We start from the raw sequence: 15,913 nt of genomic DNA, 5'->3' as shown, positions 1-15,913 counted from the left end.
AGGCACCTGATGGGTGGGCAGAGGGTTCTATATAGTTGATAAACTGATTTGGGGTTTTTTTTTGGTTCTTGTGCCTTTTTTCTTAACTTCTTAGAGCGTGGTGCTTGGAATTGACCAGTGGCCCAATCAGAGATCTTATTTGAAAGGCATACTACCCAGGGCAAGCTGCATGTGGATTTATATCATGCTTTCTTAGATGACAATAGCCTGCATGAAATAGGTTTCATTTTTGTTCTTCTTCATTTCACATATTTTGAGGCATAAAGAGACCTTTATGTTAATCTAGTCCAAACTACTTTTTAACACAGACTGGAGAACTGTGGGTGCTGACAGAAGTGCAGCGTCTCAAGAAGCACCATGAGTTACAGGGTGCTCCTCTATCCAAAGAGACATTGACTGTTGGGTGCAGGGGGCTGGTGGATCGAGCTACAGTTTGGAGTACTTGTGTGTCTGCATCCACTCTCTCCAGTTCCTTTTATTCTCTCATGCCTTAATGGGCCCTGGAATCAGGATCATAATCAGAATTACTTGAAACCCATGGAAGACCATTTTGCACATAATTATCAGAAGCCCTCCTCATTGAAGTTTACCAAACTGCTGCTTCTACAAAAATGATGGATGTATCAGTGCTCAGGTATCCCCCTTCATGGGCTGAGGCTACTAACTCTATCTGTACAATGCCCAGGACTACACACATAAGAGTATCTTCTCCTTTTCTGGTTAGATCTAGGCCAGAAGGTCCCTGCCATATATGCCATTGACCGCAATTTCCTTTTTGACCTAATTTGGTTATACTCAAAGCTTGATTCTGCAAGCCAATCCTATCATAAGAATCAAGAGCCATCTTCTCTGTCACAGGGAAAACCTTTTTTTTTTTTTGCCTAGCATTTGCCCTTTGGGTTCAGTTTTGGCAGCTTTATTTTCAGCTTCATCGACTCAATTGTTAAAACTTGGCTCAGAAAATGTTCCCTGATTGTGAGCCTTTATTTTTCCTTATTTTACCAGGTGATTCCACTGTTGTGCCAGTGTCCATGTGTATTGAGATGGATCATTGGCTTTCCATCAGATGTATTACACTCTCATTTTCTCCATACCAGGAGCCAATCTGTAAGAGTTTGCATCACCCAGTTGCTGTTAGAGAAAAGGGATAAATTGTAAAGGCAGGGCATTTGTTAGAATAAACCAAGGAGACAACCCATGTGGCATGCTACAGAGAAATGCAAATGAACTCATGGTCCGTTCTGGTCTGTTCTGAGGCAAAAGTTTCATGCTGACCCCAAATCTGCTGATCAGTTTGATACTGGATATGTGAGCAAGACCTGATGGGTTTCTAAATACACACACTGGACAGCTCCCAGCTCTAATTATAGTAATGCCCAATGCTTCAGGGAAAGGCCAAGTGTGGGAGAGGGAATCCATAGAGCAGAATCCAAATAACACATTTAAGGGGGGATTTCAGGGGAAACATGTTCAATGCTTCATACAGGTGACCAGGTAAATCTCTGAAGCATGCTACTACCAGACACCTGCCACATGAAGGTAAAGTTACCTTCTACCCTATTAAATCAAATACCAAATCCTGTTACACACATCACACACTCCATGAGCACTTGTATCCTATCATAGTGCCCCTTCTATGAATGTGACAAGCTCAATTTTAAAGTGATTCAAGGTCTAGTTTAGAAAACCATTGAAAAGCTTAATTCTTTTAATAGTAAAAAAAAACTTGGGATGTGACTGGTTCCATTTTCAAACTACTTGATCTTGTATCAAAATTTACCTTTGACTTATATAGCTTTCCTTCCTCCCTGGTAGTTGCCAGGTGGATATATTTCATCATAATCATCATATCTCTTTCCAGCCTACTGACATTTTAACTAAACAAGTCAAGGTATTTAATGCCCCTTTTCAAGACCTAAGTTTGTGATGTCTTTAATACCTTACTAAACCAAATACCTACTCCAGTTTAATTTTAAAAAACAAAAGAAAAACATCAATGACAAGAAGTTGTACACAATAGTCTAAAATGAGTTTTTGCCATTGTTTGGAAAAGTGAAACTAACACTTCCCTCCCTCTCCCTGGAAATCCTTTAATGAATGCTTTTTGTAACCAGCAACCATCTTTATTTCCAGCCTAAGTCGCAGAAAACAGTGAGGAGAAGAAAGACCCAAAAAGCTTTTGGGGATGGAATAGGATTGGACAGTCACCTCTGTTCACTTAGACACCTAAAAATGGACTAGAATCTGGCCCTGACTATAAGATTTTAATCTCTAAATTATTAAAGTTTGTGTCATTTCTATTTCATCCCATAAGGTTATATATTTATTCTTGTTTCATATTCTGTTCCTCCTTGTTACTGGCAACAGCTAGTTATGGGCTACCTGGCCATTTCTGAAAAACTAAGGTTATGAATGAAAATATTAGAAGGGGTGCATCGCAAGACTGATCCCTGAGGAATAACACTAGTAAATTCTCCTCAATCCTTTAACACCACTTTCAACATGTGCTTGTCTCACATTCAGCCAACTCCTCCTTCATTTTATGACTGTTATTTCACTCCCATATTCCCTAAGCTAACTAACAATATATTGTGAGGTGAAGCACTAAATGCTTTATAGATTCATAGTTGGTAGGGTCGGAAGGGACCTGAGCAGATCATCAAGTCCGACCCCCTGCCATGGGTAGGAAAGAGTGCTGGGGTTAAATGACCCCGGCTAGGTGATTATCCAGCCTCCTTTTAAAGACCCCAGGGTAGGATTGAGCACCACTTCCCTTGGAAGTTGGTTCCAGATTTCAGCTGCCTTGACTGTGAAGTAGCACCTCCTGATGTCTAGCCTGAATTGACTCTCAGTCAACTTATGGCTGTTATTCCTAGTTACTCCTGGTAATGCTCAGGGGAACAGGGACTCTCCCGTTCCCCACTGGTCTCCCTTGGTAAGTTTATAGGTGGCCACTAGATCCCCTCTCAGCCTTCTCTTGTGAAGGCTAAACAGGTACAGGTCCCATAGCCTCTCCTCATAGGGCCTGCCCTGCTCCTCCCGATCAGGCGAGTGGCCTCCTCTGGACCCTCTCAATGGTGTCTGCATCCATCCTGAAGTGCGGCACCCAGAACTGGATGCAGCACTCCAACTGCGGCCTGACCAATGTTGCATAGAGGGAGAGGACCACCTCCTTGGACTTGCTTGTGACGCATCTGTGGATGCATGACAAGGTGCAGTTAGCCTTCCTGACCACGTCCCCACATTGGCGGCCCATGTTCATCTTGGAATCAATAATGACTCCAAGATCCTTTTCTGCCTCTGCACTGACAAGAAGGGAGTTCCCCAGCCTGTAGGTGTGCTGCTGGTTCTTCCTCCCCAGGTGCAGCACCTGGCACTTGTCAGTATTGAAACCCATCCTGTTCTCATCTGCCCACCCCTGTAACCTGTCCAGATCTAGTTGCAGCCTGTCCCTCCCTTCTAACATGCCTACTACTCCCCGCATCTTAGTGTCATCCGCAAACTTGAACAAGGTGCTTTTCACCCCCTCGTCCAAGTCTCTGATGAAGATGTTGAACAGTGCGGGCCCGAGGACTGAGCCCTCGGGAACCCCACCACCCACATCCCTCCAGGTAAAAAATGACCCATCCACCACCACTCTCGGGGTGCAGGGTGCAGCCCTCCAGCCAATTTGTGACCCATCTGACTGTGTAGGCATCGACACCACAGTTGCCTAATTTTTTAATGAGAATGGGGTGAGAGACAGTGTTGAAGGCCTTTCTAAAGTCCAGAAAGACTACATCCAGCGCAACACCTGCGTCCAAGGATTTTGTGACCTTGTCGTAGAAGTCAACCAGGTTGGTCTGACAGGACCTGCCTCTAATGAACCCATGTTGGTTGCCCCTAAGCATAATCTCCCTTGCTGGTCCCTCATAGATGTGTTCTTGGATAATTTTCTCCAAGAGCTTCCCCAGGACTGAGGTAAGACTAATGGGCCTATAGTTTCCTTTCTCCCTTTTTTGAAAATGGGGACCACATTGGCCCTTTTCCAGTCCTCTGTCACCTCGCCAGAGCAGCATGAGTGCTTGTAGAGCTGTGCCCAGGATCCCACAATGGCCTCTGCCAGTTCCCTCAGCACTCTTGGGTGGAGATCATCTCGACCTACTGATTTGAACCTGTCCAGTCCCACCAGAAGTTCCCTGACTAGGTCCTCTCTGACCCTGAGCCCGGCTGTGCCTCTCCTGAGTTCGTTAAGGAACCTGGTGGGGCCCACCAGAAGTTCCCTGCCCCGGCTATGCCTTTCCTGAGTTCATCCGGGATCCCAGAGAGGGGGATGTCCCAGTCCCTTCTCAGAAATATGGAGGCAAAGAATTTGTTAAAGAGGTCAGCTCTATTGTCTGGTGCGACCACCAGATTGCCAAGCGTGTCCTGCAGGAGCCCCAGGTTATCTGGGGCCCTTTTACTCCCTATGTATTTAAAAAAGGACTTCTTGTTGTCTTTGATCTGGGTCACTAGTCCAAATTCTGTGTCTGACTTATCCTTCCTAACAGCCCCGCCTACAGTCTTGAGCAATGGAGGTATAATCCTCCTTGGTGATGGCCTCTCCCTTCCACTGGGTGTATGCCTCCTTTTTAGCTTCCAGATGTTCCTGAATGCCTTTGGTGAGCCATGGGGGCTTTTGAGCACTGTTGCCGACTTTGATTTGCATTGGGACTGTCACCCTTTGGGCTCAGAGGATTGTCTTCTTAAGGAATAACCACTCATCTTGGACTCCCAACTCCCCTCCCCTCTGGGACTTCAGTGCCTCCATCACTAATCTCATTAACTCATTGAAATTGGCCCTTATGAAGTCAAGAGCTGCTGCCATGCTGCAGGCCTTTGACACCCTGTGCTGGATGGTAAATTCCAGCAGGCAATGATCGCTATCACCCAGGTGGTCGAGCACCCACAGTCCCCTCACCAGGTCATTGCCCATGGCCAGGACCAGGTCTAGCAAGTCATTTCCCCTGGTGGAACCATGCACTTCCTGGGCTAGATGGAGGTCCTGTATCTCGACTAGGAACTTACGTCAGCGGTCAGACCTGGCTGACTGCTCCTTCCAGCAGACGTCCAGATAGTTTAGGTCACCCATGATGACCCTTGTATTAACTGCATCCGCGAGCTGACCGGAGAATTTCCGGTTCAACTCTTCCCCCTGGTTGGGTGGTCTGTAGTAGACCCCTACCGTTAAGTCCCTTTCCCCCTAATTCCCTTGTATTCTAACCCAGAGCACTTCAGTCTGCCCGTCCTCTGACCCAGTGCTGTTTGTTGAGGACGGGTATTGTTCCTTGATGTACAGCACCACACCTGCACCTTTCCTTCCCCGTTCTATCCTGCCTGTACAGTCTGCAGCCCTTGATGTTTATTGCCCAGTCATGGGTTGAATCCCACCACGTTTCAGTGAGCCCCACTAGGTCTGGGTTTGTGTTAGCTAGCAGGAGGGCGAGTTCCTCCTGCTTGTTCCCTATACTATAAGCATTAATGTACTGTATAGGCATTTAAGGCCTCCTGTGGGTGCATGCACCCCCCCCCCCCCAATCCCAGGACTGTCTGGACCCCTGCCACTTACCTGGATACTTCTTGTGCTCATCGCCTGTCTTGGCTGGGAAGTGTCATCATTTCCCCCTATGGCCCCATCCCCCAGTGAAGCTAGTTTAAAGCACACTGACCCAGGCACTTATCCTAATCTGTCACAAGGGCATTATTTCTAGCACAAGCAACAACTCCTTGAAGGTTTGAACTTTCCCTGTCTTTTCCTCTGATATTCAAAGGGTTTGTTTCCCAATTAGCTGTCTTCTGAGGTTAGATCTACATTTGTTTTCTTGTTTTAGATGTTTTGTATTCTTGGAGGCCATTTCATTGAGATTAACACTATGGAGTTTAGCAGTTTCATCATATTAGCACACTTGTTTGTTCCATGGAGGAAATAAATACACCAGCCACTTTCACTTCCATTTCATGGATTCAGCAGCAGAAGTGTTAAAGAGTATGCTGTTTGCTTGCATAGAGAGCAGATAGTGAATCAGGATAAACATGAATACAAACCTAGTGATATTGATACTGGATAAAAGCAAGAAGCTATAACTCTGGCAGTCAGCTCTTACAGATGCAAGGTCGATGAAAGAATCAGGTATAGAAAACAGTCTGCTGGACTCTGTCCAGGTGCATATGATGCTGAATTGAGAGGAGATGGCTGCAATGCAAACTTTGAGTGAGGTAAATACTTCTTTGTTACCTTTTACTATCAATTCATCATATATTGGGGGTTGGACTCGATGATCTATTGAGGTCCCTTCCAACCCTAACATCTATGAATGAATCTATGAATCTATGAATATTGGTAGTGTTAAGGTGATGATGTTGCTGTGGTGGTCCAGGACATAAGTGTGAGGCAAGAATCCTTGTGAGTTATATATTTACAGTTTCTCCAAGGGAATATATCACCACCAAGAATTCTTGCTTAATTCATGATATTCATATTTAGAAAAAAAATGCATAAGTTTTAGCTTTTCACACTGCCCATGTAGAGGGTTTTATTACTCTGAAGGCATATTCATTCCATTCCCCCCCCCCCCCCCACACACACAAATTAAGGTTTGGTAAAAAGATAATGATTCCAAGAAGCCTGTCCCCAAATTTTCTTCATTCTTTTTCAGCTGTGGGTTTCTTTTCCATTTATCACTTCTCTCTTACCCTTTTTTTAATTGGCAAGGGGAAAACTGGGGTAAGTGAAGCCAGAACAGCACATGATGAAAACCTTTATGTTAAACTAGCCCATGCATTAAATTATTTAAACATTTATAGTCCTTAGATGCTTTTTCCAATTGAGTGCAAATACAATTTCTGGTGCAATAAGGTAGAAATATACCTACTCGAAAGAAGAATCCCTCCATTATTGGGTTCCTTTCTACAAGGTGTAAGATAGGGGACATATATGCTCCCATTCCCATGAAAAGTCATTTGGATGGTTTGACTGGAATGTTTATCAAAATGTATTACTTTACTCTTTCACAATTTCATTAGGGCAAGTAGATTAGGTAGCATTAAGGTGCTCACCATATTAAAGTTGCTGTACATAGATTGATAGATCAACAGTACTTGATTGTCAGTGTGAGAAAATCCCACAGAGAAAACCAGCGTAAGAAAATCACACAACATTTTTAGTACTTCATTTTCAGTGCGAGAGCATGAAGGCAATGTAGTAAACAAAGGGGAGTGTATGTCACACCAGCATAATCCAACATGTTTGTACTTCATGGTGTTCAGTTCAGGTATCATCTTTGAAAGCAATAACCTGTGTGAATTTTGGAAAGGGAAAGGCATGTGCACAGTTAGTTATACTCATTTCTAAAATACTTGCTATGAATCTGAAAAGCAATTACTCTATTAAGATGCACACGGTAGAAATCTATCACCTAATATGTATTTCCTTTTTATATAAATAATCGAAGTACTGAAAAATGGACTAGATTGTTTTTTTGATTTGATATGATTGTAGATATTAAAATATTTTTTCTTTCAGCAGTGCAAGCCTAAAACAGTTCTTTTTTGATATATGAGGCTTCAAATAGGTTGTCTTTTTTCTCCAAAAAAACCCAAAACCAAAACACTTATGTAAGACTGAAAAAAATCAGCAAAATTGCAAAAAACATTGCAAAATTGCAAAAAACATTGCAAAATTGTGACAAGAGAAAAGAAATAAGCAAATAATACCAAAAGACAAGAAAAGGCTTTTTCAGAGAGAGAGAGAGAGATTTTTTTAAAGGAAAGAGAAAACAGGGTTTTTTTTAAATATAATGTAATCTGAAATCAATTTTTCCATTAAAATGCTTTGATAAGTAATTTTTAGTTAGCCCTAGTCAAGATCATGGTAGATAAAATAATGATATAAATACATGGTCATATTTATGTGTAAACCCAGGGTTATTTTCATCTGTCACCTCACATATCACATTGCAATAGTCCTAACATCAAGTAACTTGGGAGGCTGGGATGAATCTTGAAAACGGAACATGGATTAAGTGGGTGGATTTTTGCAGAACACCAGAGGTAAATTTATGACACTTCCATTCAGCGTTCTGTTCCACAAGCTGCATAGCAAAGTTTAATTTCCACTTAGATACAAATTGAATTGCATTCCATGTTAAAATTATTGACCTCCAATCAAAATGTCTGTTTTTCTGTACCTTTCTTAGATGCAATCAGTTGCACACATAGGATGGAGTAATCAATCGTCCATCATGGAATTCATCCTCCTGGGATTCGGGAACATCTCTGAAATGCAAGTGCCCCTCTTCCTGATGTTTCTACTGGTTTACCTGGTGACCATCTCTGGGAATATCCTCATTGTTACGCTAGTTGTGGTTGATCAGCACCTTCACACTCCCATGTACTTTTTCCTGGGGAATTTGTTGTGCTTGGAGACGTGCTACAGCTCCACCATCCTGCCCAGGTTGCTGGCCAGCCTCTTGAGTGGGGACAGAACCATTTCTGTCAGAGATTGCTTCTCACAGTTTTATTGCTTTGGTGTCTTAGGAGCAACAGAATGCTTCCTGCTGGCAGTGATGTCTTACGATCGGTATTTAGCAATATGCAATCCACTCCATTATGCCATTATTATGAATGGCAGGGTTTGCACCCAGCTAGCAGCTTATTCCTGGACAGGTGGCTTACTGAGCACCACTATAGTAATCATTTTAATGTCTAAGCTGCAGTTTTGTACCTCCAATGAAATCGACCATTTCTTTTGTGATTTCTCACCCATAGTGAAACTCTCTTGTAATGACACTGGACTTCTAGAACTGGTGATTTTCACACAGTCTTCAATTGCATCACTGATCCCATTTTTGCTAACCCTTACGTCCTATGCTTCCATCATAAGTACCATCCTGAGAATCCCTTCCACAACTGGAAGGCAAAAGGCATTTTCTACTTGCTCCTCTCACCTTGTCATCGTTACAACCTTTTATGGGACTCTGTTCCTTGTTTATGTGGTTCCAAAAACCTACCTTTCAAAGAGTTTGCGAAAAGTGTTTTCAGTGTTTTACACTGCCCTCACCCCCATGCTCAACCCACTCATCTACAGCCTGAGAAACAAAGGGGTGAAAGAAGACCTCAGAAGAGCCCTTAGTAAAATATATGGTTTCACAAGATTTCCGTTCATAACATTTAATGAGATGGATATTAACCAGCCTCTTTAACTAACTCACTGTAGCAGGTTCTGGAAGATGAACCCTTCTGGCTAATTTCAAGGGGGAAATGGGGACTGAAAGAATCTGTGAAATTAGGGTGAGATTTTCAAAGGAGTCCCTGTGTGTTCAAAATATTGCACTGTATTCTTGGACTGCCAACAAACCTTTGGAAAGCCACTTGGTGCGGGGTTTTCAAACTGCTTTAAGGGATTAAACACAACAATTTCATTGAATATTAACGTGCATAGAATCCATGAATCACTTGAAAATCCTACCCTAAAATACTGACAGGTGTTTAAGACTTCTATCTGTTGCCATATTTTGTGTGCAAGTGAGCAGAGGATTTTATATGGTTGATATACTGGCTTTTTTTGTTTTGTTTTGTTGTGTTTTTATTTACTCCTAACAGGGCATGTCTAAATGTGCTTTTACACGTGCCTAAATTTAATGTGCATTTGCCTAATGCTCATTAAGGCAATTTAGGCAGGCATCTACACATGCATGCACTAAGGCGCATTAATGCAGTGTGTGGACCCACTTGGGACTAAAGTTAGTACAAAATTAGTCAACATACACAGCGTTAGTGCACCTTAGTGCGTCTACATGTGTGTTAAGGCAGTTTACATACAAAAATCTAGAACTCTTGGTTCCAAAATGATACCTTATATTAGACCAACTGGGAAAGCTCAAGAAAATTGTCCTTTTTTGCAAGCTTTCAGGATCAAAGTCTCTTTCTTAGGCTCTGGGAAAAAGTATAGATGGTACAAGATGGTAAAAAGCCCCCATAGGTAGGAAATAAACTTCATTTTTGCACAGGGAGGGCTGAAGAAGGAAGGCTGTCCCTCTGGGTCCATGAGAGTGTCTTTGTGAGCTGTGCTGAGTAGCTCTTTGATGTGTAGATCAGGTAGAATTCCTTCCCTGGAGGTGTCAGAAAGCAGGCAAGGGGGTAAAAAAAATCTTTCTTGTTGTTCTTTGTTGTTCTGCAATGAAGTTTAAAATCCAAAATCAGCTAAAATTTGGCATCTTCCATGTTTCAGGGGTGTACTTGGTAGCCATGTTAGTCTGAGACAAGAAGACTAGAACTCTTGTTTCCAAAATGATACTTTTTATTAGACCAACTGGGAAATCTCAGACCAACATGGCAGAAAGGCTGCAGACAGACGCTTACGTGCTGTTTATACGTCCCTCCTCCAGAGCGCTGTGATTGGAAGGGGACCAAGGGAAACAGCATAGTCACTGGCCAGCTACAGATGTCAGTTTTTCCCCCACCCTGCTCCCCCTTCATCTTCTCAGTTTCTGTTTGCCTGAAAGACTGCCTTCTGAAACTCCAATCTTTTTCTGAATCTGTTCCAAATTGATTCGGAGGTCTTTTTTGGCCTACTGATTTGATTTAGATTTGGTGATTCGGCCTCCAAATAGGGCCAAATCTTCTCTGAATAGAATTGGCAACCGTAGCTTCGCACACCCCTAGTTTATATCATGATTTCTTAGATGACGATGATGTTGATGATGTTGATGGTGATGATAACCTACGAGAAATGTGTTTCATTTTTGTTATTCTTCATTTTACATATTTTGAAGCATTAAGAGACCTTTATGGTCATCATATCTGACCGTCTCCTTAACACAGACCAGAGAACCGTGGGCAGTGACAGAGGTGCAGTTCCTTTCTTTAACTCATGGCACTTTTCAAGAAGCACCGTGAGTTACAGCATTCCCATCCACTCAAACAGACTTTCGCTGTTGGGTCCAAGGGATCGAGCTTCAGTTTGGAGTAGCTGCATGTCTGCAGCCACTCTCCCCTAGCCCTGCACCTCTACCTTCCCAGCTCAGGTGCTGTCTTCAGAAGGGGTGAGCTGAAATCCCAGTCTAGGGCTCACCCAGTCTTTCTATTCTTTGATGCCTTAATGGACCCTTGATGATTTTATGATTAGGATTACTTGTGACACATGCAAGACCATTTTGCATTTAATTTTCAAGATCCCTACTCATCCAAGTCCACCAGCCTGCTGCTTCTACAGGACTGATGGCTATATCAGTGAGCAGGTATCTCCCTCCATGTGCTAAGGCTAAATCAATTTGTACAATGCATGAGGCTACCCATACAGGAGCATTTTCTCCTTTTCTGGTGAGAATTAGGCCAGATGATTCCTGCCATATATGCCATTGACCATTGACCACAATTTTCTTTTTGACCTTATTTGATAATACTTCAAGCTTGATTTTGCAAGCCATTCAGACCAAGAGGATCAAGCTGGTGGCATCTACTTTGTCACAGGGAAAACCTTTTCTATTCCTGGAATTTGCCATTTGGGTCGAGAGTTGGGCCCTTTTTTGCAGCTTCATCATGTTGGTTATTAAAAATTGACTCAGACAATGTTTCCTGGCTGTGTGCCTTTACTTTTCCTATTTTTACCAGGTGATTCTTCTGTTGTGCCAATGTCCGTGCATATCTCAGTTTGTTGAAATGGATGACAGACTTTGCATAAGATGTCTTTTAGTTTCATCTTCTCCATACTGGGAGCCAATCTGTAAGAGTCCGTATCACCCAGTTGCTGTTGGAGAAAATGGATAAACTGTAAATGCAAGGAATTTGTTAGGATAAACCAAGGAGAAAGCCCATGTCGCATGCTACAGAGAAATGCAAATGAATTCATAGTCCTTCCCAGTCTGTCCTGGCAAAATTTTCATGCTGACTCCAAATCTGCCAATCAGTTTGATACTGGATATGTGAGCAAGACCTGTTGGGTTTCTAAATACAAGTAAGAGCATCATCACACACTGGACAGCTCCCAGCTCTAATTAAAGTAATGTCCAGTGCTTCAGGGAAGGGCCAGGTGTGGGAGAGGGACTCCACAGAGCAGAAGCCAAATAACACATTTAAGGGGGGATTTCAGGGGAAAGATGTTCAGTGCTTTAAACAGGTGACCAGGTAAAACTCTGAATCATGTTATTACCAGACACCTGCCACATGGGGATAGAGTTACCTTCCACCCTGTTAATACAAATACCAAATCCTGAAACATATCACTCACTCCATGAGCACCTGTATCCTATCATAGTGCCCCTTCCATGAATGTGTCAAGCTCAATTTTGAAGTGATTCAAGGTCCTTGCCCTTACTTACTACTTTGTTTAGAAAACCATTGAAAAGCTTAACGCTTTTAATAGTAAAAAAACCCAAAAAACTTGGGATGTCCTGTCTAACGGTTATTGGTTTAATTTTCTATCTACTTGATCTTGTATCAAAATTTGCCTTTGACTTAAATAGCTCTCCTACCTCCATTATAGTTGCCATATGGATATATTTAAACATAATCATCATATCTCTTTCCAGCCTTCATTTTACTGAACATTTTAGCCAAATAGGTCAAGCTAATTAATGTCACGTTTCATAACCTAGGTTTGCATTTTCTTTACTACCTTACTAACTCAATTACCCACTCCAGTTTAATCTGAAAAAGCCCCAAACACACACACAAAGAAACACAACTGGCCAGGCTCTGGAATGGGTTCCCAAGTGAAATGGTACTCTCTCCTACCTTGGGGGTCTTCAAGAGGAGGCTGGACAGATGTTTGGCTGGGGTGATATGATTTGGCTGGGGTGATATGACTGCGGCACACATTCCTGCCTGGGGTAGGGGGTCGGATCTGGTGATCTGTTTAGGTCCCTTCTGACCCTAAGCACTATGAAACTATAAGTTGTACTCTTAATGGAGTTTTTGCCATGGTTTTGAAAACAAAGCTAACACTTCCCTCCCTCTCCCTGAAAATCCTTCAATGCATGTTTATTGTAACATGCTACACTCTTTATTTCCAGCCTAAGTCACAAAAAAGCAGCAAGGAGGAAAAGGAAGACCCAACAGCTTCGGGGATGGAATAGGATTGGACACTCACCTATGTTCACTTAGATACCTCAAAATGGAATAGAATCTGGCCCTGAGTATAGGATTTTCCACTATAAAATACTAAAGTTTGTGTCATTTCTATTTCACGCCACAAGGTTATATATTTTTTTTTTGTTTAATATTCTCATCCTCCTTTCCATTTTCCAGATATCTTTGATCATATCCATGATCTTTATTTACTTTATTTAAAAGAGTTCCTCTTCAGTGGCTCTGGGGGACATGGAGTTGGAGCAGATTGGATTTCATCCAGAACCACATACACGATGAAAGCAGACACTTGGGCATTCTCTGGAGGTGAATCCCAATCCTATAATGTATGAGGAAGCTGACTATGCCTGGACCATGTTGACAGAGCCCCAGCCTCACAAGCTTCCCCTTCAGACCCTCTGTCACTGTGGGTAAAGATCAGTAGGGCTGTGCAAAACAGCACTATTCTGCTCTGACTTCCATTTCAACATTTAGACAGAACAGTGTTTAGTTTCAAGTTTTGTTTCATTTGGAAAGCTCTGCTCCATTTCATTTAATCAAAACTGTTTTGCTGTTTCAATGCTGTTTTGACATTTTGCCCATAGGCTATTCTGCACCCAGCACTGGGAAGTTAGGTGCTGCTGCTGGAGCCAGCCAGCAGCACCAGCCTCCTGTCATCTGGCTGGCATCCCCAGGAGGAGTCCAGCACTGCCCCTGCAGCCCTCCTGAAGGTGCAGGCAAGCCCCCAATCTGCCTGCTGGATGATAGGAGGCTGCTGCTGCCAGCTGGAATTGGCACTGAAGCCAAAGAAGCCTGGCTTCGAAACTCAAAATGTTTTAAAACTTCCAAAATGTTTTTGAGTGCCCTTGTTTCATTTTGAAGCTGTTTTGAAGGCTATTGTTTTGTTTAGATTTTGCTGTTTCGAGCTCAAAACACATTGAAACAGCTTCAAAAGGAAACCGGGTGAAATTTCGCACAGCCCTACTGATCATGCAGTAAGTAGGATTAATATTTTTCCTAGGCCATGAAAGTTCACATTTCTATCTACAACCCCTCTTCCCAACCCAACACAACTAGCTCAGGGACCACAAGGAATGGCTGTCAGGAACCAGTGTAGCAGGCTGACTAACCTGTCCTCATTTGGCCCTGGTTGCATGAGCGGGACTGGCTCCGGTGACTTAACAACCCCCACCTCACTCCAATTGCCTGCATAGTTCTGGCTGCCTGCTTGTAAGCAGTGGCTATTTTCATGCCCAGCCAGATACTCAAAGGACAGATGTCTCTCTAAAGCCTTGAGTTTCTGACCTCTTGTTTGTAGTTTCCTACCTTTGGGTCTTAGTTTTCCATTTCCTGGGCCCTACCTGTTTCTTTCTAGTGTTCTGGTTTCTGGGTCCAGCTTGACGGCTTCCTGACTTCATTCTTTTTTCTGGTTCCTGCCTGCTGACTCCTTGTTCCAGACCTCTGAACTCCAATGGCTTTGTGGGTCCCTAACTCAATATTTAGCTTGGCGATCACCCATGTCCCAGTCCCATGATCTTCAATTTAGTTGTACAGCTAGTTTGCCTGGTGATCATTGTAGAGTGATATTTATAGCCCATATCATATCTATGCACGTAAAAAGGAATTTTAGATGAAGATATTATATGACCCAAACCTTCCCATTCTGTGGGTTGCTCTGGTTTCTCCTTCGCCGCACTTGCATGTCTGTCCCAGTCCTCTGGTCCAGGATTTCTGTGCACAGCATCCTGGTAAATAGCAAACAAAGCATAGTCATCACATTTCCCTCCGACAGTAACCATTTTAACACTAAGCTAAAGTTTTGGAACTCCAATAAAATTGCAGCCCTAAGAAGTGTATGGTTTAGCAAGATTTCCTTTCATAAAACTCAGTGACATGTGTATTAACCAGTCTCTCTGAGTCATTGCACTAGGTTCTGGAAGACTTTTTCTTGTGGCAAATTTCAAGGGGAAAATGGGGACTGAATGAATTTGTGAAATCAGGCTGAGATTTTCAATTGACCACATGTCAGTTTGAAACTTTGCACTGTACCATTGGCCTCCCAAGAAACCTTTGGTAAGCCACTTGGTGCAGGGTATTAAAAGTTCTTTAAGGAAATTCAACACCACAATTGCATTGAAAATCAATATGAGTAGTAACTATGAATACCTTGGGCTTCTTTGGAAATCCTACCCTAGAATACTGTCAGGTGTTTAAGACTTCTATCTGCTGCCATATATTGAGTAATAATGGGCAGATGATTCACTACGGCTGATACACTGCTTTCTAGGAAGGCGGGGGTTTGCATGTTTTCCTTTTACTCCTTGCAGAGTGGTGCTTGAAATGAAGAAATAGTGACCCAATATCATTTGAAAGGCATTTTACCCATAGTAGTTGCACGTGGGTTTATATCATGCATTTTTGGATGGTTTTCATTGATGATGATGATGATGATGATAACCAGCATGAAACCAGCATGTTTCCATTGTTGTTGTTCTTCATTTCACAGTTGAGGCAGAAAGAGACCTGTATGATCATCTAGTCTGACCTCATGCTTAACACAGACCAGAGAACTGAATCTACTACCTTTATTCCTCATGTGTTTTCCCATCTGATTATTTTAGTCTGGATAGAGCTATTGAGCTAGTTAAAGGGGATATAGTGATTTACAGTAACCAGGGCTCTGTGGCCAATTTTTTTCAATGTATATTTTGATAGTTGCAAAAGTTTTAGGCCAGTGATCCATGATTTTTGGCTCATGGGCCACATTTTCTGTACAAATCCCTTTGGTGTTGCTCATGGCAACTCTTGTGCGAGAATAGTGAGGCAGTGA

General features: G+C 42.7%; 1 protein-coding gene across 1 annotated transcript; it reads left to right on the top strand.

The window, feature by feature from the left end:
* Positions 1–8,213: 8,213 nt before the first annotated feature.
* Positions 8,214–9,218, top strand: LOC132243663 (olfactory receptor 2AP1-like). The gene has a single exon (XM_059714056.1). The coding sequence runs from the start codon at positions 8,214–8,216 to the stop codon at positions 9,216–9,218; it is 1,005 nt and encodes a 334-aa protein (XP_059570039.1).
* The last annotated feature ends 6,695 nt before the right edge of the window (positions 9,219–15,913 follow it).

Source organism: Alligator mississippiensis, chromosome 11, assembly GCF_030867095.1.
Source record: "Alligator mississippiensis isolate rAllMis1 chromosome 11, rAllMis1, whole genome shotgun sequence".
Lineage (NCBI taxonomy): Eukaryota > Metazoa > Chordata > Crocodylia > Alligatoridae > Alligator > Alligator mississippiensis.
This window is presented reverse-complemented; position numbering and strand designations above follow the sequence as displayed.

Excerpts from the sequence above, each read along its gene's own strand:
- LOC132243663 (XM_059714056.1), top strand. The coding sequence starts at position 8,214 with ATGCAATCAGTTGCACACATAGGATGGAGTAATCAATCGTCCATCATG.